We start from the raw sequence: 22,410 nt of genomic DNA, 5'->3' as shown, positions 1-22,410 counted from the left end.
CAAGTACCTGTAGAGTACACACCTTTAAAGAAACTGAATTAGAAAGTTGACCGACATCATTAGTGCTTGTATCAGAAACAGCGACAAGTTCATGTCCATTTCTATTGTCCACGACATCTGCAGCCCTGATGGTTGCTTCATACTCAATCACACTATCAGCTTGCTGAGAAAAGTTGCCAACATTCACGACAGTACCAAGGTTCTCACTTACAGCGGATCCAGAGGCATTAAGAGCTACAAAATAATACAGAAAAGCAAAATAATAATTGACGGGAACGTAAAAAATCAAAAAACTTTAACAGAGTACATACATGGTTCAAAAATTAGCAACTGCATGGAAATGGAAATTTGAAGCATCTATAAGAGTTGAAATCAAGAGAATTTGAGTTCATCATGACTAACTCTTTTCTGCATTAATTTGTTCTGCACATTTAAGCAAGCTTTATTTCCCCAAATTCTCTGTTCAGATTGAAGTTGTTGTGATGTCAAAATATGTTGCCATAGCAATAACCAAAGTGGTCAAAGAAACTTTTTTGACTGGTCGAGGCAAAAAATGTTTAATTAGATGGTGGAAGCTGTTGTTTTCCATAAATTAAAATACGTTTTATGGACATAACAATCTAGCCATTTTTTAAGAAAATTCTGTACGCACTGCTTCAGAGCCACCTACATGTAAAATTTAAAAAAAATATATATTCCTTCTAATGAATAAAAAAAAATGCAACAGTGCTCCTTTTGTTGGTTAGATGAAATATAAAACAAAAACTTCCACCAAGTAGCTTTGGGGTTATTAGCCTCTGAAGGTCCATAATAGGTACATGAGCATCACAGAGATTCCATTACGGTCATTAATTACCCTTCGGTTTCGACCGGAAACCTCCCATTTTCAGTGATCGTTTCCCGGGCTTCCTGTTTCTGCTCAAATTCCTCCCTATCCTTTTTAATCTTCCCCTTGCAAAGAAAGATAATGTTTTCTCTGCCACATAAGCCTTTTTTGAGCGAACCTTTGTTGTAAAATCTCTATCATATGGTATCTCGGGCAATCATCTCGTGCTTCTTTTACTTTTATCGCTTTCTTGCATGAGCCCACTTTTTTTCGGATGTGGTAATTCAATGGACTGCCTCGACTTCATGAGACATTTGCACTTGTTTGTGGTTTAGAGGCCTATATTATTACCGGTAAAATTTTGCTGGGGCTGGGTGCATGCCCACCGACGCCATAAAGGCATTAGTGCGCCTTTGGCGCTAGTAGCAGTGACCAAAATCTCCCGTTTTTTTTTATCTCTGAGGGTCGGAATCTCTGTCACCATGCAGACCAGTGTTAGCATTATTAATAAATATTTCATTGATTGCCTGTACACATAAACTTACCAGCTCCTTCAATCTGTCTATCAAGTGATTTTATATTTCTTCCAACCTGGGTGATACGACCAGCTATTCCTTCAATTTTATGTGCACTAATCCCAGCAAAATTTACAGTGAAGTTGCCATTCGTAGACACTGGAATCTGCACTCTCAAACGAAAAACCATGTCTTCTCCAATGGTGATGACCATCAAATCTCGCGTTGGATGTGGCACATTGCTACTTAGTACAATGGGATCAGATGAATGTACCTTTTTTATCCCAATTGCTTGTGCATCAACAGTATGTATCGGCAACCAGTCTTCGCGAGTGTATTCCACAGTTAAGAAGCGGTTATGGTAACTTCCTGCAGCCACTGAGGGTTTAATTAAAATAGACAGGCGTCCATGCACCCAAGAAGATGAATTAAACCTGGAAATGCAGATGTAAAAAAAAGAGCTTAGCCACCTCTCCATAGTGCTCCATTAGCTCAGTTTATTCAGAAGCCACCTCTTTACAATAAATTATTAACGGTTACCAAAATGGAACTATTTTTAAAACCATAACATTTCATATCACTTAGGGACATAACAAAATAAAGAGAAGATTAGTTTTATCCTTTTGTCATTATGCTTTTGCCATAATTATGTTCCTGATATATATTGTTCGTTACAGTGACATAAAACATCAACACAAGGTGTTTTTTGCATTTGCATGACTTTGCTGTTAAGTTTTTTTGTCACTACTGGTAACTAGGCCTTAATTTATGTGCATTGAATTCAATACCACTGAATTCAATCTCTGACTGTTATTTTTTACTGACTTTATTCTTTTAATATTTGATTATATTTTATTCAAGAGTTTTTTGATACACTATCTCAAGCTAATAACTACTGTACATGTATTAGCCACTGACACCATGTGGGAGGCGAAGTGGCCTAATGGTTAGCCCTGGTTAGCACAACGCAGTGCCCTGGCTGGGGCACTGCGTTGTGTTCTTGAGCAAGACACTTTGTTCTCATAGTGCCTCTCTTCACCCAGGTGTACACTGTACAAATGAGTGCCAGTAAATTTACTGCTGGGGGTAACCCTGCAAATTGCACTGGTATCCCATCCTGGGGGGTATGGGTGGGGGGTATGGGGGGGTTGGGGTTTGGTGGCAGAAATACTCCTGCCACCAAGTCCTTTCATGCTATGGAAACCGGGATAAGCCCTGGCCTGATAGGCCACTAGGCTCATTTGCATACTTAACCTAATGACGCTATTATAATGATGTCCTGATAATCAATAAATCATGTAATCAACAGACGCCTTACCTTTGTAATTCCACTTTCAATCCAGAGCTGAAGTTTGTCAACATATTTGTTCCCTTTAAATCTGTACAAACAACTTGATGTGACACAACACTTTGATTTCCAGTTACATTGGAAACTGATATATTGCTACACAACTTGGCTGTGAAACTTTGAATCGCTATGTCCACAGATGAAACTAAAACGTCAATGCTTACATTAAATGCAGGAGCTGTAGAAGTGTTAGGATTCCTAACTTCAAATTTAAGTTCCAACATATCTTTACCCTCGTGGCAACATTCAGGAATATTGGTGTCAAAGTGATGCTCAAGTAATGGCTGACCAAGCTTCAAAGTTATTGATGCTTCATCAGCTTTTATATTTAAGCCTCTGGGTAAATCATACATGAGAATACAAGTAGCATTGCCTTCAGTATCTGGAAGATACACTCCTTGCGATGAGTCCACAACAGCAGTAACTTTCACAGTAATGGTCCCAAGTACAGATTCATTTGCCATGTTAACCGTCTCTCCAAATGCAAACTCGGCAAGATTTTCAGAGAGTGGAAATAGGTGTGACGTAGAAGGATTGACACTCAGCTGAGGTTGTGATCCTCTGAGAAGCCATTTTGACTCAACACCTCCAGATAAGCTCAACACGGAACCACCAAGAAATTTTATGGGCGTCGAATTCCCGAAGGTGGGTAGCATTACCACAAGTTTAAGATTTGCAGTTAGCCTTGGAAGCTGGAAACTTGCAAAAAGTGTTATTTCTTCATCTGTTGTCAAAGTGAGGCCTGGAGTCTCTGGCAATGAAGTATATGTACCATTTGTTTCAAACTGAAGATTTCCAGGAACTGTAGTTCTGTATGATGCTACATTAACGTGATGCATTTCATTTAACAAAGTTGCATTCGCTGTAATGTTATACAAACTGTCAACATTGGCTGAATGTCGCAATTTAAGCCGCACATCAAGGACAGCTGTCCAACTAAGGTTTTGTGAAAAGACGTCAAATGTTAAAATATTTAAACCTGCATGCACGTTACCAGCCGTAACTGATGAGTTTATATCCAAAGACGGGGTGAAGGAACAGTTTGTAACATCTGTAATGATACTTCCAGTATGATTACTCTGGTTTGCTGGACTTATTATGTCAAACACAATCGGCAAAGTAATTAAAAGGTTTATGAACACATTGCTGTTCTTGAGCGACTCACAGGCAGTAGAATTCTCAAACAAAGCTTTTTCTGTTCCATTATATTCCAAGAAAAAGGTCAAATTTAAGAAGTCTCCTCCTTCAATTGAAGCCAGCGATGGAGGGAAAGCTTGCGAGGTTATTGATAATCCATGACCACCAAATTCTAACGCCATTTTATTTAATACACGCAATCAGCTTTTCAGAGGGTAAATGTCAAATAGAGATCATGAGAGTATAATGTAGATTACAAACAACCAAACAAAGGAGGTAAGCCCTTGACATGTAAACAGCATGTGATTCACGTTTCCACGATATGTACAAGTACGATGCAGCGAACAGACCACCTACAGAGTAAACAAGAAGCAGTTTAGATTCAAATTTGCAGTTTTTAAAACTTCATTATATGAAGGAGAATTCACAGTCGGATAAACCCAACATCTTTGAGCTTGCGTGATAACGAAAATGTAATTCAACATATTAACGTGCGTAGAATAACCTCACATAGGCGAGCACCCAAGATAAAGTTTACTACAAGCAGACGAAGTGTTTTCCAAAAAATGGCGCCCAACAAACGACAGAAAGAGATCCCTTTTTCTCACAGACATTTACTTTCAATTGCTCAAAATAAACTCGTAATAAATAAAGTCACGATTTGATAAACTTAAATCAAAATTTAGAATATCAAACACACCGTTACACAAACGTTAACACCGTCTTACCTTATGAATGATAAAAGCCTCGCGTAAAAGAGCGTGCGAGGATACTAAATCAATTTTCTCAAAACGATGCCTTGAGTTTAAAGCACAAATCTGTTAAAAAGCGAACTGCATCAATGCAAATTATACGTCACTCTCTTATCCGTGAAATGTGCTACAGTTAAAACAAATGTTTGACGTTCTGAGCTCAATATTAGCATGAAAAACAAAAGCGTTGAGCATCCGGAGATCATTCGCGCGCATCCGCCATTTTCCTCGTTAATCTGTTGTCATAGTTACCACTAAATAGACCAAAACAACCGCTGGTCAACCACGACGGGTTCTTTATTTCGTTATTTTTTTGCTTACTTTTTGTTATAATTTTACTTTTATTTTATCTAATTTTCAGCAAATAAAACTTGATTCTGCAGATTAAAAACAGCCTTATCCTTCCATTGTGTTTTGCGGATAACGTTTCATAGCTTCAATTCTCCTGATTGTTATTTTCATTTAGACGTACCGGCTCTGATAATTTTATCTGCTACATTGCATAATTTATTTATAGCTTAAACGCTGCTATAGAATTAGAAAACAATAGTATGGTTGCTTGTTTATGAATCATGTAACCATAGAAACGCATTATTTTTAAATGTGTACTTTAAACCATGGAAATTCATTAGTTTATAATGTGTACTTTAAAGCCGGACAAAAATGATTTTCTTAAATTTTTAGCTGGCGTTTTGCTAACACACACAGCAACAAAATTGTACTTCGGAAAAAGTTAAAAACAGCATTTTTGGGAAAGAATCCAACTGATTTTTACGGAGATTGAAATATTCTTTATTTAAAAAGCTAAGGCTATAAGAAATTTATTACAAAACGTATAGTTCAAATGACGATGATTAGACTGTTTACAGCCCTCTATTTTGTCGTATTTCATCGATGGATGAGCGCGGGTAAAGAACGGGGTGAGAACTGGACGCCACCGCTTTTTTGCGTTGAAAAAAGAGAGGCCGTGGACAGTCTAGACGATGATAATTGCTTTGAACATGGGAACTATTTTCCGGTGCATTGTATGGCTTTGAAAACAGAACTCAGTTATATAGCAAAAAATAATAATATTTACAAGCAAAAATTTCGTCTAACCTTACACTTTGCAGACCTCACGCTGTAAATTGGCGCTGAATCAAAGTAGGTTTTGTAAATTATCAGTTTAAAATTGGCCTTCACCTGTCTTATAACCTAAAGTTCATTTCTTTAACCTTGGAAGAGTTTAATTTGTATGATAAACACGCTCCAGGTAGCCACATTAATCACAATGTTTTGCCAGTGTTTGCATTTGCGGGCATCAGTAAAGAAAAATATCGGAAGATCTTAATGATAGGAGAGTGTTCTCGAATCAGGGTATTTACAAATATGCTCCTGTTTATTATTATTTTTACATTAAACCAAAGAAAGATATTCTTGCATCGTATGAGATTGTAGTAGACCTACAAATAAAATGAAAATTAATTGTTGTTTGCAAAGAACTCTCCAAATAGTAAAAAAATGCAAGCAACACACAGCGAGGGCATAATAACCCAATTTATAATCTTTTCGTGATAAAACAAGCCCTCTCATTGGTTAAGCGCTCTTTTTGCGCGAGGCTTAGTAGACACAGTTATGACATATTACTGCATTTTGTTTGTTTTATTTTATGCAGTGATTCTTTTGTCCTTGTAGCGGTGCCTGGATTCGAGATGCAACTAACCGGTTGCTAAGAATTACATAATGCTATAAAAAATTTGCAAGCTAGCGTTGAAGCCCGGAAACACTGAGGACAATGCCTATAAATTTACTTTTTTTTTAATTTTTTTAATTTTTTCCTTTTTTTTATTTCAAACATACAGACACTGGTTACAAATTACAAGTTACAAATTCACGAAAGCGCTACACCAGCAAAAGTTTACAAATTGTAGAATACATTACATTACATTTACTTTTACAGTTCTTAAAATCTGTTTGTTTCTTTTAGCTCAATATCTGAAAAACAGAACTCAAGTCCTGAAAAAAGCAAGAAAATTTTATATCTTTTTTTCCATCTATTTTATATCTTGTCCCAACTCGGTTGTTTACTTTTATAGTGAAAAACGATTCAATATGCATACAATGAACTAGCACGCATTTTTCAGCTAAACTTTTATTCTTTTTATGTCAGTCTTTATATAGACTGTCTAAATTTTAGAATTTTGGGACAGAAGTGAAGTACCTCCTTAGGGACGGACCATTATTTTTTTGGAGGGGGGGGATGAAAAATATTGAAAAAAATTGTTTGCAGGGCCTGGAAAGACAAAATAAATTGTTTGCAAACACGATATGTATAACAAAAAATAGTAAGAATTTCGAAAAAAATGTTTGCAGAGGTGCATAAACTAAAAAAAAAGGTTTGCAGAGGAAAATTTTTCATCCCCCCCCCCCTCCAAGAAAATAATGGTCCGTCCCTTAGCAACCGTTGCCGCGCAGCACGCGTCTAATCATTAGTGGGGGGGAGTAGACTGATCGAATTCTTAATTTTATAACAGGTCGCTAAAAGAAATAGAAACATGCCTATGTGTTGTCCAAGGTATTCCAAGTATACGAGCGAAGCAGTGCGATATACGGTCTTGACTGCAATGACACACGCTTAATGGATTTATTATAGTGCTAGCTCCGCGAGCGAGCAAGATGAGGTAAACCTTGCGTTCTTATTGGCTACCCGAGCAGGCTAGACGGGCCGATCTTTTCTAAAAGAAAAAAATTTATAATGAATTAAGAAAGAAACGAAAAATTACTGAAAAAAATTCGTTTCTGGACGCCATATTATTGATTTAGTTTATAAAGGACGGAAGTAACATCAGTTACTATTACCAAAGTAGACTCGCCTTCAACTTAGATACATAACGAACAAGAAAAGGCGGACAATCGTACGCGTGTAAAAGGTTTTTAGCTATAATCGAAAAAAGGTTAGGCTTCTACAGGATCATGCCTCTTTTTTAAAAAAAAATGGCTTTTTAAGGATCTTCTCATGAAAAAGGCCAGCTGTTTAATCATTGGTCAGTTTCGGTCCGAACAAATGGGTTGAGTTAATTAGACGATACGTTTGTTTTCGAGCTCATGCTAAATTAATTCATTTTGTAACAATTTCTGTTTTTATTCGTTCTGGAGAAACAAACGAACGCTTAAATCCAGCGGTTACTCGTTGCAACATAGAGCCTGCCACCAGCTATCTTGGTATTTAAAGTGCGAGTAAGACGCTGGGGCAATTCTTAGTAAATCTGCAAGCGCTTCAATTTCTAGAAAACGCAAAATTCAGTCTAGAGAGCAAGCAACTTTTCTATATTTTGGTGGCAACTTTTTGTTATTTAAGCAACTTTAGAGCAACTTTTTGGTATATTGTGAAGAAACTTTTCCTGAATTTACCAACACAATCTATTCATGCCTATCGCCCGAGAGAGGAGGAGAATGCCTAGGGACTAGATTGCCAAGGCAGAAAATTAAAAATGTAACTGAAAACCTGAAAAATGTAATATTCTATGATTAAAAATTCGGAAAAAGTGAGCATTTTTATGTTACCAACGAGCACTTTTTAAAAAATTAGCATTATTTTAGCACTTTTTTGGCAAAAAACAAGCACTGCTTTAAGCATTTAATGCTTTTTTTTTCGAGCACTTTCGGTAAGAGCCTACTGCGCAGTCCCTGGCAAGAAGGCCTGCTTGTAAGTGGTTAATTTTCAGAGGTTGTACCCTGTCCTTGCTAAAAATCAAAGCAAAATGGACTCGGCTATGGCATCGTCACGAAATAACTTGCCGTTCATAGAAAGAGCTAACATTGTGTTATTATACCAGACACATTTGAAAAACATAAACAGGTTGGTGCAAAAAGAGATAAAAAGATTTTTTTCACTTTATAATTATTCAGTTAAAAATGTAGTTAACGTGAAACACACTTAATGCCCTATTTTGTATGTATTCATTCAAAATAAATCAAAACCGTTTTTAAATTACAGGATCCCGATACAGGAGGACCTTATTTGTTTCTTGAAAAGTCGAAAAAAAAAGAATATAATTTTCGTGATTAAAAAAGTTCCAAGAAATATCTATGTAAACACCGTTATTCTCTCTTGATGTAAACATTCTCTCTTGATGTAAATACAAAACGCCGTGTTAGCAGTATTCTTCGCGATTTCACTGTTGTAATTGTTATAATTGTTGTTGTTGTTTGCTGTTGTTGTGTAGTCGCTTTTGTTACTAAAGTTCGTTACTAAAGTTCCTTTGTTTTTTTTTTTTAACTTTCTTTCGATTTGTTGCTTATGCTTATCGTGATAATGTAAATTCACCATAATAGCCTGTCTTTTCATCAGTGGCGATCGCTTATTAGTGTCTATAAGTTAAAATCATTATACGACCACAAGAAAGAGAGTACTGGAAAAAGTGACGGCTATCTTCTAGTCTATCGCAGAGAGGAACATTGTGTCACAGCTTTGGAGTGGAGGCCAGAAGGGAGAAGAAGACCGGGTCCACCGAAAACAACATGGAGGAGGATGGTTGAAAATGAAAGGCAAACAGCTGGGTGGCAGTCATGGGCGAATGTCAGAGCCCTTATCTTGCAGCAAATCGTAGTGGGTGGAAAGAAAATGTCAAAGCCTTATGTGCCTTATGGCATGGAGAGATATAGGTAGTAAGGTAGGTATCTTATAGTCTATAAGGCCAAGATGTGTTTTGGATTTATCATGCCTAGCTATTTGTCCATTTATTTTGGAATTTTATAAGTAGTTTTCACAAAGCATTATTGTCAAATAATTCTTAAAAAAACGAAACAAACTTTTAATTATTATCAGACTGCATTTTTATTCGTCAAATATACCAATTCAGTACAATACAGGTATTCAAGTCAAATTGTCCAATTTAACCTACCAAAGATTCTTTTACCTGAAACGTGTGTTTTTATCGGATATTTAAGATATCAGACAGCGATCATTTTATTGCCAAAAGCATTTTAATGAAGTCCAAAATAATTATTAAGGCAAAATATTTCGATTAAAGATAAAAGGTGTTCAGCTATTAATGTTGAGTGACATTGCGGCGTGATACCCGTCGGGTTATTTTGGCGCCAAAAAACGAAACCGCGTGCGCCAATAGTTTTTCCCGCCAAAACATCTCATTTAGCAAAACCAGATGTTTGGCGTGATGTTTACTTTTCGAATTAAATTTCCTTTTCTTTTCGGAGAAGTGTTTCTCGCCATGGCAAATGCAAATAGAATTATCAATACATCGCACCTTCTCATTTTTCCTACCGCTAAAACTAATTTACGTTGAAGTTTTCCAATTTGCGTTTACATTTTGTTGGCAGTTGAAAATGTACTCTGGGCTAATCTGTGAAAAATTTAAATTTCCCAACTTATATGTGACATGTTCAATTCGACCCTGATATAAACATTATGTTATTTTCAAACAGGCTGTTCGCTTCCCTGATAATGCTGTTCGCAGCTTCTCATCTTACAGAAAACTCAAACGGTAGTTGAAGATTTTTTCACAACACACCTGCCTTCGTTCGGGAGCGGATAAGAGTCACTTAATAATTCGAAAGTAAACTTGCAGATACTTCTGAAACGAATATGAGGGTACATAATGACCAGAAAATAGAAGCAATGTACTTTCCACCCGTTTACTTGTGATTTCTGATGCCAGTTTGCTTTTATATTCTTGAATAACGGTAAATAATATTTATATTGCAGGATGATAGAATGGTAGTTTTAAAAATACCACGTGGTTAAATATGACCAATCAGCGTGTCTTGAACCGTACATTGCAACATTGTGGTCAGGCATGTGTATTTTTGACATTCGACGTTGGTTTATAGATCAACTGACAAACGTTGCCATAATATCTGCAAAAGTTGAAATGGCGACTCGCCATGAACTCCTCCCTTTTATTCACGTGTTAATATTTGTGTCAAGTTATATCAAAGGCAAGTAAATTTCTCATTCGCGCGCTTGTTGTTGTTGACTGCACGTGCTTCGTTGAAAAGTCCATGACATGTTTCATGCCTTGTTTCTCCTCATCGCAGTTTCTGTGGCAGCCGAAGCTGTGAATTGGACCGCAAAACCGAAGGATTCTGAATACTTCGTAGGCAGAGAGGCAATTTTTCAATGGGAGTATTCAAGTCCGTCCCCAGACGCTGTGCAATTCATCAAGTTCGGAATCGTGGCCGATGGCGACGATGTTGTACTTATCAACAAAGACATGTTTCAAAAAGTCGTCAGGTTTAATACTGAAGAAAAAAGAAACGTCACAACTTCCCTTAATGGTCGAGTGACGGCACTGAAAAACCAGACAGCAAGCTTCAAGATCACAAATCTTAAAATGGACGATTCGGGAAAGTTTTTTTGTTTTCTAGAGCCGCAAGATCCGGTGGCGTTAACAATATCTGACTACGTCAAAATTAAGGTGGTCGGTAAGTACGGTTATTTTTGGTATTTAAAAAAATTTGTCGGATTCAACTGCTAGTTTAGCTGAACGGTGAATTTTAAACCGTGTTGACAGCGACCGACAGAAGTTGTAAATGCTTATTTAGGTCCAGTATCTAAGGATCGTATTGTTGTTTGTTTGTTTTTGGGGATAAAGTTTTGCGACCGTCTTGTCAACTTGACCGGACGTCGGGACTAGCGGTGGTTTTTCCTTGTGTTCGTAATGGAGGATTTTCTCCTTTTTTACAGTAAAGAAATACTATTCAAACAGCTTTCAGCATCACTAAGCTTCGTGTCATCCCGCACTTTTTTACAATGTACTTTGTGCTGAAAGACATGACCTGTTTGTTTTGGTGACAGTATGTGAAAGTGATAAGTTCAGTTTTGTTTGCACAGTAAATCGTCCGTACAAAACTGGTGTTTTAAAATCTTCACGCCTCAAAAGCACAAGAAAAACACAACACAATTTGGCATTTCTTCCAACCGTTTTCCCAAGCAAATTGAAAGAAAATTTTAAAAACCTCCCTTTTATAATGTAAGCCCTATGGCGTTTTATTTAACTCTGTTACATTAAATATTAAGCGAACTCTCTTGGAAGTCAATTCAATATTTAAGTCTCGCGGTGATATCTGAATGAAGATATAACACCCAGGCCGAAGATTTGCGATTATATTTTCAGTAAAAAGCAATCAAAACATTTTCATTTTAAAATTTTAAAATTTCTAAATCTTGTGCGTAAAATTTCAGTTTCTTTGGCGTGTTAGCATATTTTAATGTATGGCGGAAAAACTCACGCGGAGAAGCAATTTATTCGAGGCTGTCTTTTGTCTACGAAGAGGCTTTCATCATGGTATAGTAAAAACCACCTGAAATAGAATCGGCAGATAGTAAAGAAAAACTGTGTTTGATTGATTGTTTTGTGAATGTTGGTTTTCACAAATTCACTGAGTGAAATTCTTTTAGCGATAACAAAATGATATGTTTATAGAAAGTAAGAAGTCTCAAAATGAAAAATCTCCCTCGCTGTGTAAACATCGATTTTCGATCCTTTGAAAAGTTGGCGTGCCCGTTTTCGTTGTAAAACAGAACAAACTCGGACAGACGGTGGAAAATGTCTAAACTATGTGTAAAAGCGAAGAACATCTTGTTCCCTGACCTCAAAATCGATGATAATCTATAATACACAGAAACATATGGTGTAGTGGGGTATAATTAATTAGTTTTTTCGATCGGTTTTATGATAATGAAAGATCTCGCAAATGTATTCAAACTTTTGTTTTCGTCGCACATGAAAAGGATGTTATGCCTCGAGATCTAAGAGTTTAGTCTGAAATAAACTCTGTCTACTATAAAAAACGCCAGCTTATCGCAGCGTTTACAAAGAAGGGATTTATTTTTTAAATGGTCAGCCGGCAAATTTCGACAACGAGCAGCAAAAGAGAAACAATTTTGGTTTTAAAAACATTTTCGCGCCAGGTGTAAAATTCTGTATTTATATTCTGAGTGAAGTTATAGAAAGGAAAGAAACGTCCGGCTTTTAAAATGAAACGTTAAAGTCTGTATTATTTAATGTAAAACGCATTTTACTCGAGCGAAAAATAAGATTGATCGTGAAACGAAGTGTTGGCATTTTTAAAATTAAAATTTGTGTGGTGTAGTTTCAAAAATTTGTATTAAAAATTCATTTCTCAATATACTTAATTTATTCGGTATTGTGTGCGTCCAAAACTTTTGTGTATGGCCGGTAAAACAAATGACACTTCTACTCTTGCCAAAATGGATGTTCTCTCTGTGGAAAAGCTAAGTGAGCTTATCTGACCCATAAGATATTACACGTAATTTTTTAACTTGTTGATAAATAACACCCATGTGATGAAGTCTATGAAATGTCCGTGATTAAACATTAATAACGATTTATGACATGGCGACGATTTTACAATTATGTTCACCGAAGTTATATCCATATTTGGTCAAATGTTAACTACAAGAGAGGCAAGTTTTCTAATCTAGTGCCCATGCTTTCTCTGTTTATCTTGGACAGTAGTAGTAGCGATACTCGGGGCCTGGGCAGGCATGCCGGTAGAAGCCATTCCTTTCTATTTTTATAACGTAAGATAAAAGATTCAAACTGAAAATACTGGAAGGGGCAAAAAAGTGTTGGATAAAAGCAAATCTTTCATATTGTATTGAGCCACCTTTTGGGTAGGAATAAATACAAAAGTAAAGTTAAATCGTAATTAAGTCTATTTAAGAATCCCATTTAATGAAGAAGAAAGGTTCTGTGGCATGAAGCAACTAATGTACAGTGAAAATCTGCATATGAGCAGTGTCCGATCTAGGGGGAGGGGCCTGGGGGCCTAGGCCCCCACCTTGTTTTAAGGCCAAATGGAAGCCCATAGGGCCAAGAAAAATTAATTTCAAGAGCAGCTCCCCTCCTTATTATTTACACTTCTTGACAATTTTTTGAGAACAAAGTTTGAGTTTTTTCCTAAAAATAAAATTGGTGAGGCAAGGTTGAAAAACGTCACCCTACTATTTTAGCTATGTTTGTAAATGGTGTTACTTTTTCACAACACATTTATTTGTTTTCCGTTTTCAGATATAATTATAGATCGCAAAAACTCTACAGAGGTGATAGAGTCGTGGGAAGGTCACAAGATTACTCTGAAGTGCGCCGTCAGGAAAGCTTTCCCTAACTCCACGGTCAGATTCTACTGGAGTCGGTCTGAAGAACTGCTACCAGGAAAGCAAGTGGATTGGAAGGACATGAGTCAAATGACAATCGTAACTGAAACAGATGGACAGTTTGACCCGGTTACCTGCACCGCAAAAACAGAGTCTTCAACGCAAACACTCGATATTGTCATCAAACGACTGTGTGAGTATAGTTATATTTCGTTTGTTTAAGTTACACTTCTGTTACTGTATCGATACAAGACAGAATGAAGGGTTAAGGCTGGTTCTCATATAATCCCATAAAAATCGCCGTTGTAATTCACGTTCTCAAAACTACGCTGAATTTGGTCAATTATTGTAACGCTGGCGCTCTGCAAAAGACGGCAACAAAAATGAAGCAAGATTTATAACGCACGTACAGAGCGAGGTAGCCTGCGTCGCAGTTAGTCTACAAGTACAGCTAGTTCGAGAAGGGTTGTCGGAAAAACGCGAAAAAGTACACTCGACAAGACCGAAGGTTAACATGGGTAGAAGTAGAGAGCTACTGCACGTGCTGAATACTAATAAGATAGCGACATGGCAAACGCGAATTTGCATGTGTCCAATCTCTTTAGACATGTGGAAACAAGGTAATTTTAGCCACGCTGAATTTTAGAAGAATTTCAAAACTCAAAGACATGCGACAGTATGAGCAAAGCCACAGAAAAAAGCCTCCTTAGAAGAAAACAAAATCTTTACGTGCAAAATACAAACATGTACATTTCCTCTTGGCCAATATGCAGAATTAAGTGAATACCCATACAACCTTTAGTCGTAATTGTTGCGTGCACTCTTGTGGGTTTTTTTTCGACAACCTTTCTCGAATTAGCTGTTTACATTGAGGGTTTTGTGAGATGTCCGGCTGCAACGCATGCTAAAGGTGGATTCAGTCCACTGACGCGTAATTATTTACGTGCGTGAAAAAAAAATAGACATAGACAATGTATGAACGACTTGCGTACACGTTTAGGCAACTCGTTCATCCATTGTCTCAAATTTTTACCCACGCTTACGCACCTTAGAGCGAGGGTTCTGCTCGCTAAAACTTTTTTTCCAATGGCGACGTTCACATTTCCGTTGTTGTTACAGTTCGTTTGACCACCTTCTGAAACGTTACTAATCTCTTCAAATGATCTTTCCTTAGACAAGCCCAGCGAGCCAATAAACGTCACAATACAAGAGACTCACAGCAATAATACCGAGTGCCCCATGTACAACAAGCTCACGTGGGAGCCCCCTGTGGATGACGGTGACACCCCCATAACAAGCTACTTAGTTGAATATAAACATCCGGTGTTCAACAGGGTCCTAATCAGCAAGACCATCAGTCGCTGCACAGAGCACGTGATTTGCAAGCTCCAAGCCAGCGGATACCCACGTGAGGTGCACGTAGACGTCAGAGCGATCAACAAAGTCGGTCGCGGTTTTCGATCTCGCACAGTTCCAGTTTCATTTTTCAGTAAGTATCTTTAATTATTAATTTCCCATGCCGTGATTTTAGATTTAGTGAATTGAAAACGTGCGATCACATTTAATTTCAAGCCTTCTTGGTCACTTTTTCAATCAATGTTTTACCGACTCTTTCTTTTTGAAAACCAGCGGCTGCAAAAATGCTGGCACATTCATAATAGTACAAGAAATCCAGAAGGTAATCTGGATTAAGAAAATGTAGTTTGTACCGAGCCATAAAAAATTATTTTGTTTCACCAACATGTGGCAAGCGCAGAAATTATGTGGCCCGTGCAAGTGCGGGAAAACTTACTGTAACCTGTCACAAGCGCGGGAAAACATGTAATCTGTTGCAAGCGCGGGAAATCATATAGTCTGTTGCAAGAGCGGGAAAACTTACTGTAACCTGTTGTAAGCGAGGGAAAACACATAGCCTTTTGCAAGCGCGGAAAACATGCAATCTGTCGCAAGGGCGGAAAAACATGTCGTTCGTTGCAAGAGAGGGGAACATCTTTTGCAAACGATGTGTGGGGAAAACTTGCAACTTGTGCACGTCTGTAGTTTTACAAGTTGTAGGTAAGGGTAGGGGAAAGTCATGTTGACCAATTTACGCCTGATTCTGTTTAGAGTTTGAGTGGCTGAAAGAAGATCTTGGCGTCGTTTAGATTCGTTTGGCTAAAGCACGTGCTAGGTGTTTTCTCAAACTTTACAGAGCACGGTCACAACAAAATGATCATTTTAGAAGTGTTGTCATTCGAAATCCTAACTAATTATTTTGTCACCAGGTTCCCCGTCAGCTCCGCTTAACCTGACAAACAGTTTAGTCCGCAAAGAACAGCCTCCTTTTGATGTGTGGATCTCGTGGAGTCCCCCGGAAGAAAATGGCGGCTCGTTAGTGATGCAGTATGTCTTGGAGTATAAAGAACACGGCTCGCCATGGATAGATGCGACAATAATAAGAACCAACAACACTTACATTTCAATCAGTAAAAACGAAAAGTCTTTCGTTTACGAGGTTCGCGTTACTGCACGGAATAAATTTGGTTTCGGTACTGCATCAAAAGTCATCACAGCCTATTTTGCAGGTATACTGATATCCTTTTAGGGGGACTTTGTCACGGCTAAGTTAATTTTATGTTATCAAATTTTGTCAAATATCCGCTATGAAACGAAATGTTTGCAAAGAAATTAATTTTATGATTCTAAATGACAAAACCTGGCATAGCTTCATTGCAGCCAAATGTGTCTTCCGGCGTTAGCAAACAAGGTTCACTTTGAAAACTGTTCCCCCGTACCTTATTTAAAAAACCCATATCGCAGCCCGTTTCAATCTTCGTCACTTTTGGCCATCCGTATTTTCTAATGCATTTGGTGTGTTATTTAAACATTTCTTCACTGTTTCAAGAGGTTATTTTATAAATTTAAACGGATTAAATTTGATGGTCATTTTCTATGCCTAAGTTTGGCTAAAATCCGTGACACGGTCCCTTAAACAAATCAGTTTTATGTTTCTAAAGGAAAACGTTTTGTGATTGTTCATGTTTATAACGGGATTCGTTAAACTGGGCTTCTGGTCCAATACACAGGATCTAGGGTGAATTGGTTGGTGGATCGACGGATTTGGCCTTAAAAAGCGCACGAATTGCGGAAAAGCAAACACCAGATAGGCAAGCAAAAAAATCCATACCCTCTGGGTATGGTCAAAATCATGACTATCAAAAATTTATTTGGGTAAAAGAAAGGAAAAGGCTGGGTGAAAATAGGAAAGAAAAGCTTTCCACCTTCCCCGCCCCATTTATTTTCTTTTTTCCCCGAGTGAAGAGGCTTTTTGTACCATGGTTCTACTTTGGTTTGGTAAAAGGGGACCTTTGTGTTCTATTTTGCAGAAAAGCCAGACCCACCGCAAGACTTGGTCAAAGCAGAAGTGTTTTACGACAAGCAGAACAAACCTAACATCAAGGTGGGGTGGAAACCGCCGAAGTACGATGGAGGCGTAGCCGTCAGTTTTTACATTGTTGAACACAAAACGGTGAAAACGGAATGGAGCACTGCAGCCAAGTCAGCTGTTAACAAGACAGCATATTCTTTTTCAGTGAAAAAGTCAGAAACATACACTGTTCGAACGCGAGCAGTGAATAAATTAGGCGTGGGCGAACCGGCAGATTTAACTGTTAAATTTACTGGTTAGTAAGCAGAGCTTTTTTTGTTCCTTGACCTCCCCCTCGGTGTGAATTCCATGAGGCAAGGGGAATTCTATAAGCCGGGTAGTGGGAGCTCTTTCGGAAAAACTAAAGAGAGTTCCGTAAGTCGTATTATTGACGTTCCCTAGGGCGAGGTAGGGGGAGAAAAAAGGTATACCTTTTAGACGGAGCCTCCACGGATTGGTCACTATAGGAAGAATCTTCCCATTCTCGATCCCAGTGCTTAGGTTTCTGTCGCGCAAAACAGTCGAGTCGAGAATGGTATCTCCTGGGCTCCAAGGCGAGCGGTGACCAGTCTCGCTTGGTCGTGTTCTTGTGCAATACACTTTTTTCCCACCTAGGAGTAAAAACGCTTGCCCTTCCATGTCATGTAGGATAACAAATAATACGCGTGGGGCCCGTTTCTCGAAAGCCGAGGACACTTTTCGGTCAAGTAAAGCCATTTTTAGTTATCAGTAAGTTAAAAACAGAGAAGTGTAGAGGTCTGAAACTTTGAATGAAGAGAACTTTGTTCATATTAAAAATATGCGAATAAAAGTTAGATGTTTGCTGTTGCTTTCCGTGTGCGAAAATGTTTCGGGACTTTCAAGAAACAGGCCCCAGTACTCGAAGGTCTCAATGGGGTTAACCGTTAGCCGTAAAACGGCCAAAACTTCAGCCGTTAGGCGTAAAAATTGGAAAAGTTTAACCGTTAGCCGTAAAATATGTTAAACGTAAAAAATCGGTCAGTAACTATAAATAAACCAAACTAGCTCACCCCATCGTCCCGGTGAGAATGGTGCTGAGACCTAAAATATGTTTTCCAATAATGGAAATTAATTTTCAACTTTAAAAACAATGAAAATTAACTTTTAACTTCTGTTAACCGTTATTGAAATAAATTAATCGTTTGCCGTAAAAAAGTCAAAATTTTAACCGTTAACCGTAAAAAGCCACCACCCCATTAAGGCCCTCGTACTCCTCCATATTACCGAAGCCAGGATTACCCCCCGGCAGCGTGGGCTACTATCCCCCGGGCGCAAACATATCTTTTTTTCATTAGTTGATCACTGCTAATGTTATCCCTATTCGTGTTATATTTTACAGAGAAAGATGTGAAAACTCTCGCAAGATCAAACAAATCAAGATCGTCGATAACATCCTCTTGTTCCTTTGGAGTGATTCTAATCCTGTCCACATTATCCCACGCTTTAACGTAATGTACTAACAAAGTGAATCATCTCCATTCGAAGTTGTTGTTTATTTTAAAATTATACGTGAAGAGGGACGAGGACATTCAAATGAAAGAATGTTTAAAGTTAGGTTTACGCATGCCTATCTCGGCCGGAATCTAGTCTCTACCAATTGAGCCCGCGATCTCCGAAAGATATGTTGCTAAGCAACGCGTTGTGTACCAGTGACGTGAAACATCGGTAGTGCTTATGCTGGTTGTGTTTGAAAAATAAGAATCGGAAACCCTTCAAGTGCTTTTCTGAGGATTGTGAAAAACACTCCTGTCGCCAAATGGTTGGTAGCGGAAATTAATTTCCGAAAATTCTGTTCCTCGGTAGAGGGGTTGTCGCTGTTTGGTCATTAAGGTCGCTTAGTATCCTCAGTTTTCCATCTCGAGTTGATGATGTACAACTTAAGAAGTAAAACATTAATTTAGAGGTATCGAAAATCATCCTATAATTTTGACCAATCGTAAACAGAGGCAAGGTTTGTGTCATTGGAGATTTTTTAACGGCGCGCAATTTAGACAGACATAACTTGTGTTGAGTTGAAAATATCACAACCTCTTATCCAGACACATTATTAGCTCTTCATGCATTCCTTCCGCTCCTCCCGGCAAGGAGGGAAGTTTTCATAGCGAGCCGAACTAATGTCCGCTTACAAGGCTACCTGAAGCCATGGTTTCTTTGTAACATATTTCAAAATTAACGCCGCAAGATATATTTTGCTGCTTTTAATGTTAAAATTTATTACTTACACGAAGGTGTTGTAAACTTTTCGTTAAGTCACTTTATATCAGTAAGGTTAAAATTTGTAGGAAAAATGATAAACTTCAGGCCGTGACTGAATGGCTGTTAAATTGGTCGATAACTCGGTAGCTGTTATATTAAGCCGTTGATATTTATTAAAATAAAGAGGAAGTTCCGAACTTTGCGGTGTTTTTATTTTTCGCTTAAAATGATGACAGCAATCGCTGCGGCAAGCTGTCAACAGCACTGGATGGATGTTATCTGCCCTTTCAACATTTTCACGAATGAGTTTCTTATTTTGTCGAGTAATTGGACATGTGTCAGTGCTCAGTATAGCTCCCAGGTTCAGGTTAGTTGGGTGTCGGTGGTTGGTGTGTGTATGTGTGTTGGGGGGGGGGGGGGGGAGGGGAGTTCAGATAAAAAGATTCAGATGCGTTGTCCGGCAGGCTCCCTAAAACCCTTCTCTTTCATACCACACTAGTATGCAATTATCCAAATCATTTTCAGAATTTTTGTGCTAAATAGCTCTGTTTTGGTGGTCAAAGGACATCATAAAGTCTAGCGATCGGTAACTTGGCATGAAGCATTCGAAGAACTGAATGTGTGCGGCACCTCGATCTTCCAAGAGTGCTTTTAAGCGCTAATCGATAAGAACTTGGTGGGCGAGAGTGAGTCAAGCCAAACAGAGCTACTCTAAAAGCCGAGCAGTTCAACAGCACAGAATTGAACATTTTAGATTTCAAACTGGCCGTCCTCGGTACATCTAGATTGAAAATCAAGCTTAATCTGGGCGGTGGTATTTCATCACAAGGGCCGGAAAATCGTGATTTGACTCGCAAAGAAACATTACCTCATTCGATTCTTATTGACCTTTAGTGAACTTTGAGCTGAATCCACGCGATGGCATTTTCTTAAAAAGGTCCACAATGACCATTTTAAGTTTGAACTGGCCGTTTTCGGTGGCTCTGGAGTGAAAATCAAGCTTAAAATAGGCGGTGATGATTCATCACAAGGGCCGGAAAATCTTGATTTTGACTCACAAAGTAACATTACCCAATTCGATTCTTATGGAACTCCAGTGAACTTTGAGCTGAATCCACGTGATGGCATTTTCTTAAAAAGGTCCAAAATGAACATTTTGAGTTTGAAACTGGCCGTTTTCAGTGTATCTAGGGTAAAAATCAAGCTTAATCTTGACGGTGGTATTTCATCACAAGGGCCGGAAAATCTTGATTTTGACTCACAAAGTGACATTACCTAATTCCATTCTTTTGGACCTCTAGTGAACTTTGGGGTTAATCCACGTGATGGCATTTTCTTAAAAAGGGCCAAAATTAACATTTTAAGTTTCAAACTGGGCGTTTTCGATGGATCTAGAGTGAAAATCAAGCTTAATCTAGGTGGTGGTATTTTATCACAAGGGCCGGAAAATCTTGATTGTGACTCAAAAAATAACATTACCTAATTCGATTCTTTTGGACCACTTGTGAACTTTATTCTGAATCCACGTGATGGCATTTTCTTAAAAAGTTCCAAAATGAACATTTTAAGTTTCAAACTGGCCGCTTAAGGTGGATCTAGAGTGAAAATCAAGCTTAATCTATTCGGTAGTATTTCATCACAGGGGCCGGAAAATCTTGATTTTGACTCACAAAGTAACATTTTCTTATTCGATTCATTTGGACCTCTAGTGAACTTTGGGCTGAATCCACGTGATGGTATTTTCTTAAAAAGTTCCAAAAGAACATTTTAAGCTTCAAACTGGCCGCTTAAGGTGGATCTAGAGTGAAAATCAAGCTTAATCTATTCGGTAGTATTTCATCACAGGGGCCGGAAAATCTTGATTTTGACTCACAAAGTAACATTTTCTTATTCGATTCATTTGGACCTCTAGTGAACTTTGGGCTGAATCCACGTGATGGTATTTTCTTAAAAAGTTCCAAAATGAACATTTTAAGCTTCAAACTGGCCGCTTAAGGTGGATCTAGAGTGAAAATCAAGCTTAATCTATTCGGTAGTATTTCATCACAGGGGCCGGAAAATCTTGATTTTGACTCACAAAGTAACATTTTCTTATTTGATTCATTTGGACCTCTAGTGAACTTTGGGCTGAATCCACGTGATGGTATTTTCTTAAAAAGTTCCAAAATGAACATTTTAAGTTTTAAACTGACCGTTTTTGGTGGATCTGGATTGAAAATCAGGCTTAATCTACCTGGTGTTATTTCACCACAAGGGCCCAAAAATCTTGATTTTAAGCAAAAACGTGACACTACCTCATTCAATTCGTATGGACCTGGAGTGAACTTAAGGTTGAATTCACGTGATGGCGGTTTCTCAAAAAGGCCCAAAATACACACTTTAATATTCAAACTGGCCGTTTTCGGTGGATCTAGAGTGAAAATCAAACTTAATCTAGGTGGTGGTATTTCATCACAAGGACCGAGAAATCGTGTTTTTGACTCACAAAGTAACATTACCTTATTCGATTCTTATTGACCTCTAGTGAACTTTGAGCTGAATCCACGTGATGGCATTTTCTTAAAAAGGTCCAAAATGAACATTTTAAGTTTCAAACTGGCCGTTTTTGGTGGATCTGGAGTGAAAATCAGGCTTAATCTACATGGTGTTATTTCACAACATGGGCCCAAAAACCTTGATTTTAAGCAAAAACGTGACACTATCTCATCTGACTGGTATATGGACCTGAAGTGAACTTAAGGTTGAATTCACGTGATGGCGGTTTCTTAAAAAGGCCCCAAATACAGATTTTAAGATTCAAACTGGCCGTTTTCGGTGGATCTAGAGTAAAAATCAAGCTTAATCTAGGTGGTGGTATTTCATCACAAGGGCCGGAAAATCGTGATTTTGACTCACAAAGTTTACCTTCTTCGATTCTTTTGGAACTCTAGTGAACTTTTGGGCTGGATCCACGTGGTGGCATGTTCTTAAAAAGGTCCAAAATGAACATTTTAAGTTTCAAACTGGCCGTTTTTGGTGGATCTGGAGTGAAAATCAGGCTTAATCTACATGGTGTTATTTCACCACAAGGGCACAAAAACCTTGATTT

The 22,410-nt window shown here is 38.1% G+C and overlaps 2 protein-coding genes across 3 annotated transcripts in view; one reads left to right on the top strand and one right to left on the bottom strand.

The window, feature by feature from the left end:
- The window catches only part of LOC144642881 (uncharacterized), a 69,777-nt gene extending 64,945 nt beyond the window's left edge, over positions 1–4,832 (bottom strand). The window contains exons 1-4 of one of the 2 annotated variants that reach the window (XM_078501981.1): positions 4,555–4,832; positions 2,660–4,179; positions 1,372–1,775; positions 23–234 (exon numbers count right to left, since the gene is read on the bottom strand). In XM_078501981.1, the coding sequence (XP_078358107.1) occupies positions 23–234; positions 1,372–1,775; positions 2,660–4,008 (1,965 nt within the window). In that variant the 5' untranslated portion in view covers positions 4,009–4,179; positions 4,555–4,832. The remainder of the gene's footprint in view (positions 1–22; positions 235–1,371; positions 1,776–2,659; positions 4,180–4,554) is intronic. The other variant, XM_078501980.1, reaches the window with a different exon arrangement.
- A 5,626-nt stretch (positions 4,833–10,458) lies between these two features.
- LOC144642871 (neural cell adhesion molecule 2-like) lies at positions 10,459–19,591 on the top strand. The gene is made up of 6 exons (XM_078501964.1): positions 10,459–11,001; positions 13,614–13,892; positions 14,874–15,188; positions 15,964–16,263; positions 17,065–17,361; positions 18,466–19,591. Exons 1-6 carry the CDS (start codon positions 10,584–10,586, stop codon positions 18,576–18,578), a joined length of 1,722 nt encoding a protein of 573 aa, XP_078358090.1. The 5' UTR covers positions 10,459–10,583; the 3' UTR covers positions 18,579–19,591.
- Positions 19,592–22,410: the final 2,819 nt, after the last annotated feature.

Source organism: Oculina patagonica, chromosome 2 (assembly GCF_052425735.1).
Source record: "Oculina patagonica isolate OP01 chromosome 2, crgOcupat, whole genome shotgun sequence".
In the NCBI taxonomy this organism is placed as follows: Eukaryota; Metazoa; Cnidaria; class Anthozoa; order Scleractinia; family Oculinidae; genus Oculina; species Oculina patagonica.
The sequence above is the reverse complement of the archived record's forward strand: the minus strand, read 5'-3'. Positions and strand labels throughout refer to the sequence as shown.